The 14,007-nt window shown below is 44.4% G+C and overlaps 1 protein-coding gene across 3 annotated transcripts in view; it reads left to right on the top strand.

Annotated features, from left to right (window-relative positions):
• Positions 1-14,007, top strand: part of COQ8A (coenzyme Q8A) — a 48,523-nt gene that overhangs the window by 20,459 nt on the left and 14,057 nt on the right. For all 3 annotated transcript variants that reach the window (XM_075042507.1, XM_075042510.1, XM_075042509.1), the window contains exons 5-6: positions 6,477-6,551; positions 12,991-13,113. In XM_075042507.1, the coding sequence (XP_074898608.1) occupies positions 6,477-6,551; positions 12,991-13,113 (198 nt within the window). The remainder of the gene's footprint in view (positions 1-6,476; positions 6,552-12,990; positions 13,114-14,007) is intronic.

Raw genomic sequence — 14,007 nt, 5'->3', positions numbered from 1 at the left:
GGGAAGGTAGTACTTGCATGCCTCTCGTAGCTACTTACTGTCCTCGCTGTCAGTCCTTTCTGGGTATTATTCTCAGGAATGATGCAAGATGTAACGGGTACTAGTTCTAAAAATACCTGCAAGCTGAAGAGTGAGGCTGGTTAAGGGAGTCTCATGAGGGCATAGGAGGCAGTTTCCAACCGAGATGAGAATTGATTTGTGCTTTCCTAAGATCCAACCCAACTTAATGTATTCATTTTTTTCTTTTAGAGAAGGCAAGATAAGTTTGAAGTAAACTAAGTGTTTCAAAGCTCAGTGGTAGGTGAGTTGGAAGTTCCCTGTGCCTGCACAGTGTGTGTTTTCTCTCATGCATTTTCTCTTGTCTTGCCTTTTCAGTGGAAGTCAGAAACAAGGTGTAGGATGATTTAATGAGTCTCCGATTATGTTATTGGTTTTCAGGAGCACCTGCTGCTGTGGAGGGATGAAGGTTAACAGCTGGGAAGAGCTGCTTTGCAGGGGATGTCACTGTTAACCTGTGGAATAGTAGTGACCCAGCTCTGTCCTTGCTTCCTAGGACATTCAAATGATCAGAATTAAATAGGGGATAGCGGGGAGGTGTGTGTGATTATTTCCTGCTCTAGCAGCTGCCTCTTTGTATTGTGTTGAAAATAATTAAGGGCGGGAGGCTGCTCCATATCTGTGATGGAGTGCAGCTTAAAGCAAGTAAGTTTTTTTTTCTGCATGATTTGTTTCTTGTGTGTGCTTTGGGGTGCCATCTTCATTTGAAGATCCCAAGAAATCATTCTGGGAAATATAATGGTTGAGGTGGATTCTTCCCCTATCACCTCCACACCAAACTAGCATTAGACTCTGACTTTTCTTGGTGGGATAAACTCCACTTTTTTCTTTATTTCCATATTAGAAGAACATCATTTTAGACTTGGAGAAGATGGAAGGATGAGTAGGTCAAAAGCAGAGTTCATGTAACTGTTCCAGGGGTTTGGATAGCTGAATTCCCATACTACTGGTGTGATCCCATTCACACTTGAATCATTCCTCCTCCTGTGCATGTTTTTTGTTGTCCCCTTGATGTTGTAGGTAATGTTGATCTCTCAGCTGGGGTGTCAGGACACTCTGGTGGGCGATAGACAAATTAGCAACAGGAGGCAGAAATGCTTGGGACTGCAGAGTTTGCCTGGCTTCTTACCTCTTCTGGGAGCAAAGAATATTTTGTTGGAAAAATTGAAGATCATTTTCTCCAATGCTTGCGTGTAATACTGAGCTAATGTTTCTCTGTAATCAGCACAAGATCCTCTACTGAACTTCTTTGTCCTTTGTATTTTTTTGTATGCTTCTTGGAGCAGCTGGAGTGATTGCTGGTAGCTGTATTTATAGTACTAAATATCACCTTTGATTTTTATTTGTTTATTTTTTCTTCCTGGGATTAGAATTGGTAAAACAGATTTTTCTGCAGTTTGTTGTTCATGCTTGTTTTGTAGCCTGATGGGTCATCAGTTCCACCCACACAGTTCTTGATCTTTTCTTTATTTTCATTCTCCCTTCCTTGCATCATTTGACTCTTCTAAGCAGTTTCTGTCACCCTTAATCATATTCCTGGTTTGTAAGTTTATTATTTTAATGATATAATAAGATCCTTTTGCAATAAAGAAAATTCAGGAAGCTTGTAGTGAAGTCTAGATCTAATGTAATTGTAGCAATTTTTGGGGGAAAAAAAAGCTAGCCTCTTGAGGTATGTTATTAAAATATATACAGGACTGACAACTACAGGATTCAGATTGTCATGCAAGTGACAAGTAAGTGTGGCTTGCTTCTGGTGAGCATTTAATGCTCAGAAAGCTAGTAGAAATTGATGCACAACTGTCTGCAGCTTGCAACGTGTTCTGTGGGGTGCTAGCAGTGTTTGACGTGACCAAAACCAGGGCACAGGCTGCTCCAGGGGAGAGTCTCACCCACCCCTGCGCTTGGCAGGCTGAGTGGAGTGATAACAGCCCATTCAGTCTCCTGTTTGTTTTGTTGTGTCAGTTGCTGAGCAAGAGGATTCTTCCTGAACAAAAGTGATTCCAGATCATCTCTTGATGGGCTTGGTTTAAAGTGTAACGGGTGCTGGAGGTGCCTGGAAAATGTCTGAAGAGGCACTCTGCTGGTACAAAAACCAAGTGGCATTTTCCAGGCCTGAAATAATCTGTCCGCATAAAGCGCAAAATGCAGGAGTGTGACTTTCTAGAGGTGCTCGGGGATGTTATTTTCCAAAATGCTGAACTGTGGCTATTCAGTTATACTAAAAATTGTCCCAAAATGACTAATCTTGGAGGAAATACTCACCTTCAGACAAGGAAAATGAAGGATTCAGGGGTGACTTGTGCAAGGACAGTAGATGAGTGGCCTGGAGGAGGAGAGTGCTTCTCTACAGCTGTGTGGGGTCTTTGGAGGGATGACTTGTTTCTGGTAGCAGGTGAAAGGCTGGCAGCGAGTGGTGGGTTCACCTTGGCTGGCAGCTAAGCCCCATGCGGCTGCTCACTCGTTTCCTCCCACAGCAGGATGGAATAGGAAGAGCAAAAGTGAGAAAACTTGGGACTTGAGATAAAGACAGTTTAATAGGTGAAGCAAAGCTCCATGGGCAAGCAGAGCAGTAAGAGGAATTAATTCACTACTCCCTATTGGTAGGCAGATGTCCAGCTGCTTCCTGGGAAGCAGGGCCTCAGCATCTGTAGCAGTTACTTTGGGAAGGCAAACACCATTAACCCCAAAGGTCCCCCCCCCTTCATCCTTCTTTCTCCAAGCTTTTACTGCTAAGCATGATATATGGTACGGATATCCCTTTGATTTGGATCAGCTGTGTCCCCTCCCAGCCTCTTGCCCACACCCAGCCTACTCATTGCAGGGGCAGAGTAGGAAGAAGAAAAAGCCTTGACTCTGCGCAGACATTGTCCAGCAACAGCTAAAACACCAGTATGTTATCAACACTTCTAGTCACAAATCCAACACACAGCATGACACAGGCTGCTATGAAGAAAATTAACTCCTGTCTCAGCCAGACCCAGTACGCAGCATTATTTGTGTTCAAATAATATGTGCCTAGACCACAGCCTTTCAGGTGAGTGGGTGTATAAAAGAGGCCTGGAAAACAAATCTGGTGGCGTTTCAGGAAATGAGTGTTGTGGCTCTGAACCCTCTGTCTATTACTTGCTTTCTGAACCCTAGAGTGTTAGTCTGGTTTGTAAGGTGAGGAAGGGTGAAGTTTTCCACACTGTTTTTTGTTGTGTGAGCTGTGTGTGCTCCAAATGCCACAGTGAATGAAATTCAAGTTGGTAAAGGAGAAGGTAATATGTTCCTGAGGTTCACGATCAGACTGACTGCTAGTACTGATGTTAGTGGATGGAGTTACAGCCATGAGAAATTTAGGCCACTACTTAATTCCCTAATTTCATAGTTCTGATAATAACTTGGTAAGAACAAAGGAATAAAGTGAGCAACTGAGACTTCTGAAAAGTGGCAGCTTTTTCTAAGCCCTGGATGTTCATGGAAAAGTCCAAGTTTTGGCATAGCTTCAATGAGAAATACAACTTTGAATTATTACCTGTTTCCTAGTGATAGAAGGTTACATATACAGCTGACTTCATTTTTTGCAGGCTTGACTGCTAAGAAGCAGCAAACACCCAAGATGCACTTGACCCTGCATGGTCTCAAGAGTATTATCTACCCTCCTGCTACCACATTTAGAGCAGGGCTGCGTATGCCCTGAGATGTTTCCAGGTAGTTATTGAAGACTTAAAGTAGGAATGTTGCATTTTCATGTAATGCCCTGAGCTAAATATCCTGCTGTGCACTGTGATTATAGTTCGAAGATGCTTGAAGCCTTTGTTTAAACTGCAGATCTTTAAATCTCAGCAGTAAACTTGTTTATGCCTGGCTTTAGTTTATTTGAAACAGTTCTTGACTGATGATTGGAGTTCATTTTCTAGCAACTTGGAAAGAGTGGAGCAGTGAGCAAATTCTAAGAGCACCTATTGTAAGAGAAGCTCCTTTTCTAGTGTAGTCTACAATATGGTTTAGTTCAGATGCTCAACTGTGTACATCCATGAGAGGGGAGGTGTGACACACACTTGTTTGGAGTCTGATCTTGCCTACCCTAATGTAAACCACAAGCTGCTTTGGAGCATGCTAGAACTTCTCCAGCTTTATGCTGGAAGACAGAGTAGAATCTGGTTCCCGGTCTTTTGTTTGCCTTTGAAGTGGTTTGTGTCTTAATTATGAAGAGAGATTGGAAAACTCAGATATGTTTTATTTTAGGTGCAGGCAGTAAATCTCAATAGTGAACATAGAGCCCTTGGAAGGAGATGCAATGTATTTAATTTGGAACCAATTACTACCAGTCCAGTTCAGTCTAGCTCTGATAATGACCAAGCTGATTTCTGATGGGCGGCATTGCTTTGGAGGTGGTGAAAGTGGGATCAAGGCCAACAGACCATGAGTTGTCTTCAGTCTATAAAATCACATTTTGCTGATGAGATATTTATCTTCATTGGCTTCCTGTCTGACTCTCAGTACTTCCTGCTCCAAGTTACTGTCTTGCATGTGGGATCTAATTGGAGATGACTGTCTATCAGAGTTTTAGTAGATAGTGTTTATGCTGTGTTTGGAAAGTCTCTTTGCTTCTTTCCTGTGGAGTCTAGGGATATTTTTCTCACTTTGTTCAGCTAATATCATCACTGGATTTGTGGTGTAGAAGCCTTGCTCAGTGGTCATGCATGGCTTGGCCGTATTGAAGGGTCTGTGCAAGTTAGCTAGTAACAGCAGACTTCCTTAGGCTTAAATTATAGGAAAACTTGCAGAAAATATGGAAAACTTTAAAAAATAATAAAAAAACCACAAAACAAACACCACCACCCCCCCCCCCCAAAATTATCAGGGCTTTTTAATCTAAGTATTATAATGTTAAAATCATGGTATCCTTTAAAAGTTACATTTTTTCTGAATGTATATTTCTGCATTATGCTATATGCTCTTAAACATTCACATGCAATGGAGAATGAAAGGTTGCCTGCCAGTTAAATGGCATGGAAGCAGCCCCAGAAGCAGTCCTTGTGAAGGCCTTGTAATGTCACTGATGCCTCCTGTGCTTCACCTTATGCTGGATTCTTTGGCCCAGTGCATGTAGTCTGCAAGACTGCAGATAGAGCTGTTTCTGAAGCAGACGTTCTGTGCCAGTTTGAAGTTTTACTGGCAGAGGCGGGGTTCTCATTAACTGGTGGGAGAGAGGAAAAGCTCAATGCAAGATGGGGTTTAACTTGTTTGTGCCCAGGCTTCCTCGCTTGAGACTACAAAACATGTGCATGCGTTTCCTTCCGTGCCAGTGCGCAAAATGCCATGGGCTGGTCAGCTATGCTGCCTTCATTGTACTGCCTGTGTCCCATGGTTGTTTTACCTGGGAAGCTGTCCAGTAATGCCTCACGGTGGGCTTGGGGTGCTTGGAAAAGATGCACGCTCAGTACTCCTAGTGGTGTGGGAGTAAGGCATGGGGGGCATGCACCATTGCTGAGGAGCTTTGAAGGAGCACCAGCTGTTGTGGTTGCCCATGTCATTTATAATCCAGAAAATATTTTAAAATTGAGAAGGCAATGAGACCCTGGGTAATATGGATTACTGCATGATTAGATCTGTGTCTCATTTAATCTTTGGTGTCTTTGGTCAGGTTAGGGGAGGCAGATGACGCTTCTTTTGTAGTTGTAGCTTAATCTGTGGCTGTGAGACAACGCCCTAGAATTCACTGCTTGCAAGGGTGATAGTGCACGTGGGGTGCTGGTGTTTGGTCTCGTGGTCTTACTGTTGTGAGGTTACTTCCCAGCACAGCTCCTTGGAATTGCAGGTTACAACACTGCTTGGATTAGGTGGGCCTCAGCAAAAATGTGCTTCTGTTCATCATAGTCAACGAGCATGTAGAAGTCAAAGACAGCTAATGAGCATAAATATACCTGAATGCTTAGACAGTAGGCTCACAGAGCACTAAACTCTACTGGCAGTGGCTTCATCTAAATGCAGTTTTGCTTCCCCCTACTGTGGTAGCACGGTGGGGGGTGAGGAGGATTCTGTTCTTTACTGAGAATTGTACTTTGAGAACCATGTTTGTGAGCTTTCTTCCTCCTCTCTTCTAAACCCCATGATTTGAGTTTATGGCAGGACCTCAGCCAGAGCACAGAGCTCCGAGTAGTGCTTGTTGATGTGCCTTATTGAGCCAGACATCCCGGACTGGTCTAGCCTCTGAGACCTGGCTGGCATGCTGAGCTGAAGTACAGGAGAAAACAGTTCAGTGTCAAACTTGGAAGATGACTCCATTGCAAAAGCCAGGATGTTCTAATCAAGCTGTTTTGCTGCTGTGCATTTGACCGTGTGGCTTAAGGTTAATTACAAAATGCCTGTGTATGTGGCTCACAAGGTTTTTTAATTCTGACCTGAGTCTTTTTCTTCTTATTTTAAAGGACTAGCTGTTGGTCTTGGCATTGGGGCATTGGCAGAAGTTGCAAAGAAGAGCCTTAGACCTGAGGAACGCAATGGTAAACCCTTTCTACATTCTCATCCTTTTCTTCCCACCTGCCCTCCCCTGCCCCCTTTTTTTTTTAATTTCCCAGACACAGTTTACCTGCATTTACAAGTTTTTATTCTTTTGAAAGTTGGGATGGTGGGGCAGTCTGAATAACAGGGGGATGTGGGCAGTTCTTTTATTTTTAACAAACCTTCTCCACCTCCAGGCTCTTCTTCTAAGTACACCACAACCTCACTACGTAGACAGAAGTCAGAGGTATATGCAAGAGAATGAGCTTATGCCAGCACAATTCCTACAGCTTGCTTTCCCACAGCCACCCATGAGTTTGAATACTATACCTGTGCCTGCTGTTGGATTGTCTTGGCCTAACAATCTTTTTTAAACTGTTCAGTGAAACCATGTAGTTCTATCAGTACAGAAATGGTAGATGAACTGTTATGTCTGAAGACTTTGTTAATATTGCAGCAGTGGGGAGAGAAAAGACGTCTTCTACCAGCTTCCAGAGAACAGGACAGTATGTCATTCTCAACAGAGGCAGGTCTTAATCCAAGCTTATGGTGCTGGCAGCCAGGAAACTTGGACACATTCCCTGTGGTGGAGGGACAGGGGCAAGGGAGGGGTCGTGTGGCACCAGGACACTACTTGTTAATGCTTGCATCTTTGTATTCCCTGTACAACTAGGCAATGCAGAGCAGCTCAGCAGAGAAAAAGGATCCTTGGCAAAGAGTTGTTTCTCTCCATGACCTGAGGTGTTTGAGGCTGGGTGGGTTTCTTTGCTTTGGTTTAAAAGCATGCATTCAGGCAAACATGGCCACTCCTGTAGAGAATCCTTGAAGGTGCTTGCTTTCAGTGCTTGTGATGTTTGACAGGTTGTTCATACCTGTTGGAAGTTGATGATTTGCTTTGCGTTTAACAGAGGAGGAATTGCACAACTGTTGGTATTTCTCTGCTTGCCAGATTATTTTCTAATTGGGCACACCCCGAAGTAAAAACATGAGCTTGCAGACCTATGAAATTTGAGGGAATAACATGAGCTTTGTTTCTCTTCCTTACAGCTTGAGAAAGGATTCTTTAGAGGGCAACAGACACTTTTTCCTTGCAATAAAGCAATTGCACCTTCAGATTTTTTTTTCTTCTTGCTAGAAGAATTTTATTTTCCCCTGTAACTGTAACTTGGTGCCAGAAGCCTGCTCTGCAGCCCGAGTCATGCTTTGGGAAGAGTAATTTTGTTGAACAAACCTTGATTAAAGAATAAGGCAGTGAGGGCTGCTGACTTCGATGCTAGGCAAGGGAGTTAGAAAATGGCCTGGCTTTTATTTTTGGCTGTCTTGCTTTTGTTCTTGCTTCCTCTTGCTGTCAAGTCTGCTTAGATAAGAGCTTGGAGCAGTGGTTACACTGTAAAGGAGAAGGGTAGTGGGACTGAGAAAGGGCTATGAGCAGCAAGTACTGGGGTGGAGCTGAAGTAAAAGACTATTTCAGCTGCCAGACTCTCTTGGAGCTTCTAAGGCCAAGGACATAGGAAAGTCTCTGGGTGACTGAGCTACAGCGCCTAGCTAGTGTCCTTGGATGTCTTTTCCACAGGATTTTACAGTGGTGGGTAAGGCTCCATGATGAGAAGTCACTCCATGGGCTCTGCTCCTGCAGAAATGCATGGCAGAGGATATGTACAGAGTTTTGAGTCCAAAATCCCATTTTCTTACTGTTCTGGCAGTAACAGCCTTAGTTGTTTTGGGGGGAAATCCCTTGACATAGGTACCTGTACATTTCTTTAAAAATACCTCTGCACTGCTTTTATGATTTCAGATTGAGGCATTTGTGTCCAAGTTTTCTGGCTGCCAGCACCATAAGCTTGGGTTAAGACCTGTCTCTGTTGAGAATGACATACTGTCCTGTTCTCTGGAAGCTGGTAGAGGATGTCTTTTTCTCTCTCCCCATTGCTGCAATATTAATATTAACTTCTTGGCACTTCAAACTTAAACAAGTGGGATGTGTATATGCCCAAAGGCATGCCTGAGAATTTCACGCTCTCACTGGCATCCAGAAGTGACGGGAAAGAGCCTTCTCTTGGTTACTGTCCTCTTGTGCAGTCAGTACAAATGAAAGTGTCTTCACAGCTTTAAAATGGAGCTAGAAGCACTGATCCTTCAGTCACGAAACTGCAAGACACAAACTCCTGAGATACAAGTGATCCTAGTAGCATGGCATGTACTTCTTTCCATTGCTGTTGTCAAACAGAAGGATGACAAATACCTACTCTCCTGCATGTTCTCTAGCAGCTGCGCTAGTGTTGATCTGTCTTTTCCTGCTCAATTTCCCCATCCTTGTTTAGTAGCCGCAGGGCCCTTTTCTCTCTGCCTCGGATTGTCTCTGTTTCCATAAACAATTCACTTCTTAAGGGATTTATCCTAGAACAAAAAAGTCTGGTGCAAGAGTTTGTGAATTTTTCCCTTCTCCATCCAAGCCTGATGTCCTGGACTTAAATTTTTTTCCACTGCCAAATTCCTGTGAGTAGGTGCAGGTGGGGTGCTTTTGGCTTTTTTTTTTTTTGGTGGTTTTTGTTTTGTGGGTTTTTTTGGTTTTTTTTGTTTGTTTGTTTGTTTTGTTTTTGAGAGCCTAATGCTGCCCTCTTTAAGTTCTTTAGTAAGTGGTTTGGCTCATCTTATTTTTTTCAAAGAGAGGATGGCTGCACTTGATTTCCAGTGGGAATTTTCTTGGTAGGCTGATGTAGCTAATTAAAAATAACCTCCTTGGTCACTGGTGACCTTGATGGCAGTCTCAATATTTAGAGTGTGTATCTAAAGTGCAAGGCTGACATGGGGTGCGAATGGGAGGGTAGAATAAATTTCCAGAAATAAAAATGAAGGAGTGTCCAGATAAATAGCCACCATTACTAATAAAGAGACTCTGGGTTCAAGGTCAACTTTGTAACTTATTAATGACCTGTACCTGGCCGTTCTACTAGGCACTGTGCAAATGCCAGGCTGGGCAGAGCCTCAAAGGGCTGGCAGCTGGCCTAGGTTTGAATGTAGAGTTGTTTCCTAATGAAAAGCAATAATGCAGTCTCCTGGAGTTGTCAGTCCTAAGTGCTTAGGCTAGGTTCTTGACTCTTCCCTTGTCCTAAAATTTGTGTGGCAGATGGTCCTAAAAACAAATATACGCAAAGTCCAGTGGCTAGTTCTCTATTTGACAGTTGGAAAGGAGGTGGAAAAGCAGCGATACAGCTATGAGATGCACACAGATTTGGAAGGGTTCACGCTGATTCTGGATTTGGAAAGGAAAACGTGGGTCGAGCACTCCTGAGGGCATCTGCCTGCTGCATCTGCTGTGGAAGAGCTGACAGGCTCCAGGCACTGTGGCTGCATGAGCCTTTGCTTCTGAGGTCTCCTTGTTGCCACAGCTTGTTTAGATGTGACTTCTATTTGCCTTTTTTTATTTCCTTGATGAAGTAGGTGAAACAAAACAAAAAAAACCAAAACAAAACAAAATAATTTTGTGATCTTAAGATGGGGAGGAAATCGTTTGTAGCATCAAAAGTTGCCAGCCATCTTTGGGAACAATGTTAGCTTACATAAGATTGGCATATTTCTTCATGAACTTGTGCTGGGTTTTCTCCCCACTTCCTTTCCACTAGTCTTGGAAGCCTATGTCTGTTTTCTCTCTGCTTGCCATTTACATAATCCCGCTTTTGACTCTTGCTTTCAGGTCACCTTCTTCATGTCCACTTTTAGCAAAATACATAAAGCAACAGCTGATCAGGTGCTGTTGGGCTGCCTAGTGATCAGGTAGTGCCCCTGTGGGCTTGACTTCAATGAGAAGCACACCAGGAGAAGAGGATGGGGAGTGCCTGTGTTTGGCTTTTTCACTGATAAGACTGTTGTAAAATTGTCAGGGTTCATTGGCTTCTGGAGGCGACTTTAATCATTAACTAACTCCTTTATCCTGCTGTAGCCTCAAAGGAGGATGTTTTTATGTGCAGGTGGTGTGAAGGAGGGTAAGGCTTTGATGTTGTTTTTCTGATGGGACAGTTGAGATGGGATCATTGAGAGCCAGAGCTCTGAGAGATGGCTGCAAGCACTCCACATTCCGGAGCCAGCTGTTCAAGTGTGCAAAGCCAGATCCTTCTGCACCGAGCATCTACCTGTTCAATCTCTCAGACTCCTTACATCCAGGATCCAGAGCAAAATGTGCTCTCAGGGTTGCTGTGTGGGATGCAAATGGTGACTTCTGGGCCTCTCCTTTTCTGCATCCTGCTCTCAAGAGAAGGATAGTTGTCCTGTGTACTCCCTCCTGGTGTTTATTCCTCTCTGCTTTTTATGTACATTCATTACTTAGGACAGGGATTTGTACGGATAGATGTCCCCCGTGCAGTGCCATCTTGCTGCTCTCCCACAAAACGGGTAAAGGAGAGAGAGGGGGGCTGAAGGACAGGGGAGGGCAGGGCTTGGTGCCTCCGTGCACTGCCAGTGGAGAGTTCAGTGGTATCACTTCTCCAGGGAAAGCTTTGTAAGCAAGCCAGCTGCTTGCAGGGGCTGAAGGGTGTCTGTCAGACCAGTAGCATGCTTAGCACCTCAAGAAAGTGGTACCAAGTAGTGTGAGCCACCAGAGTTAGACAGCAGCTACTTCAGTCTGAATCTTGGTTCTTTTTCCTGTCCCCTGGCCAGTCTAAGCTCCCTTTGTATACCTTCCTGAGAGCTAGCTGGAGATGGAGAGGATCTCTTGCTGCTGTAGGCACTACATGACACACCAGTAATTTCCATCTGCCTGAGATCTTCAGGACTGTTGCAGCTGCTGTGCCTTTTTGGGCCCTGCTTGTTGTATATGGGGGCTTCAGCTGTTCTGTACTTAGTACCCTTTCCTCTGAAGTGTTGAAAAAAAAAGTGTAGCTCCAAGATCAGCATACCAGCTGTGGGCCCTGCAGCCTGGCTGGAAGACCTGACCTTCCTCCTGCTTGGCTGTCCATCAGCAGGAGCTGATCTGTAGCCCCAAGAGAAGTAGTTGGCAGGTGCCTGCTTGCCCCCTCTGTCCCTGCTCTACTGGGCATCACCCTGGAGAAGGATTTTTGGGTTGCTTCTCCCAAAGGGACCAGAAAATGGAATCAGAGTCTCCTTCCCTCTCCCTTTAAAAAAAAAAAAAAGTGGATGGCTAGTGCTTCTTATGCCACATAAAAAGCATGTTGCATACTTGAAACTGTGGTACTGGTGTGTCGATGGCTGCAATGACCACTTAGTGAGCCTGTCAGACATCAGGCTTTACCTGTTCTTGGGGACAGGAATGTGTTTGTATCAGTATGTATATTTTGGGCCTTGTTCTGTGCAAGCTGATGCTTGCATGGCTGCTGATGAGAGTAAGGACAGAAGGGTTTGGCCTCCTCCCTGCATGGCCTCTACATGCAGTCAGAACAAGTGACTAGCTACATTGAAATGTTCTTCTGTCTAAAGGCAGCATCTTTCTCAGTAGCCAGCTGCCCATAAGAATGTGGTGAGGAACACCATGCATGTGTGAGGATGTAAGAGGGGAAAAGGTTGGCGATCTTGACAACAGGACTCAATTTCCCCTCCAGCATGATTGTCCAAGAGCATGGTGTCATAGATGAGAGCTCCTGCTGTGCTTCTCCTTTGAGGGCTATCTCCAGCCTCCCTGGATTTGACTAGCTTGATTAACCTCATCACATATTTGCAATCTGCTGCTTTTTCGAAATGCTATATGCAGCCATGGTGTTTTGGGGTTATGGTGTTAGGAGAGTTTGTTTTGCCTGTGCATCAGGAGACAGTAAATTTCAGTTTGATAGAAAAAGTTATTGTGGACTTGGAGATGTGAAAGCTTTGTCTGGTCTCTATGGATTTCTGGTGCACACTCTGGACATGCAATTGCACAGTAATATGTGTTTGTGTATGAACATAGGTGTTTCAGGCAAGAATTATTTGGTATGAGAAAAGAGGTTTGGTACTGGTGTGAATCCTTGCTTCTACCCTAAGAAGTGCTAAGCAGCACATTCTCAGTCTACTATGCCAGTGTGCTGTCAAGGCTTTTGACAATTCCTTCTTGCTGTGGCTCACTCCTACTGTTCTTCTGAGGCTATGGCTATGCTACGGCCTATGGTGTGGGACTTAGGAGACCTTTATGTAGTGTTTTAGGCTGAGCTAGCTGGTACAGCGAGTTCAAGCACCCACATCTGCTCAGGATCCTGGACAGTGCGTAGCAGCATAGACATTCATGGCAGCTGTGACTTGCTGCTGTTGGCCCTCCAGCCAGCTATGTCAAAGTGATCACAAGATATGCGTACAACTTCAGTCCATGCCCCTGGGTTGCGGTGAAGGCTTTGAGTGTACTCCTAGTTTGATTTCTCTGGGGAAGGGCAGATCTCTTGTTGAATGTGGGCTAACATGATGAAGTGAGCTTGCTGAGATAAGGGTGGTGTTCATCCATACGCTTTCTCTCCTTGCCCTCAGGAAAGAAAGCGGTGATGGATTCTAGCCCGTTCCTGTCAGAGGCCAATGCAGAAAGAATCGTGAGAACCTTGTGCAAGGTCCGGGGAGCGGCACTGAAGCTGGGACAGATGTTAAGCATTCAAGGTAAGTGGTAACATAGGTCCTCAGCTATCCCCCTTAGTGCTGCCAGGTGGGGCAGTTGACTTCTTGTGATCCATGGTCAGTTGTCTGGAATCAGCATCCAATGAATGTGGAGAGACTGCACAAATGGCTTTCTTACGTGAGAGCAGTGATGGAGATATGTTTAATTCAGTTCAGTCTAATCCCAGTGTGAAATGACTAGACGTGTGCACTATATACCACTACTTTCCCACTGTCCCCATTGTGTCAGGCACACAAATGAAACTGGTTGAAAATAAGGTGACACTGTCTGTGAATTTTAATGCCTATGTTAAAAGCAATTGTTGAGAAGCAGAGCTACATCACACTCTACATGCAGGTGTCCTGCTAGAAAGGAGGACGATGGCAAGAACATGATCCTGTTCTTTGTTCACCAAAAGTGGTCAAGGTTATATCCACAGCCCTCTCCCATTATAGCAACCTGTTTGTGGTTTACATGCTTTGCTGGTGCTGAAGCTTCGCTGGAAAGGCCAGTACAGCTGATAATCTTATCAGGTACAAAACACTTGTTTTCATCTTGAGGAGACTTCAAACTGGTACTTACTCCATCGGGCTCTGAAGTCAGTGAACGCAGGTGAAGGCATGAGAGACATCAGTATCTGCACTGAACTGTTAGGTTACTCCTGGGAGATAGAAGGTGTTGCTGAATTCAGACCTTATCTGGACCTATCCACTTTACCTTCCTGCCCAACTTGATAGGAAGGAAGAACCAGCCAAAAATAGCTGTTACACTTGTCTGGAAATAGCTTTCAAGATGGCTCTGAAACTGAGTCAGTGTCTGAGTGTTTGAAGTACTTGAGTTGCTTGGCTTGTGCTTCTACTTGAATTTTTGTAGGTGTTGACTGATGAGGCTGGATC

The sequence above is a fragment of the Buteo buteo genome, chromosome 12 (genome assembly GCF_964188355.1).
Source record: "Buteo buteo chromosome 12, bButBut1.hap1.1, whole genome shotgun sequence".
Classification (NCBI taxonomy): Eukaryota; Metazoa; Chordata; class Aves; order Accipitriformes; family Accipitridae; genus Buteo; species Buteo buteo.
This window is presented reverse-complemented; position numbering and strand designations above follow the sequence as displayed.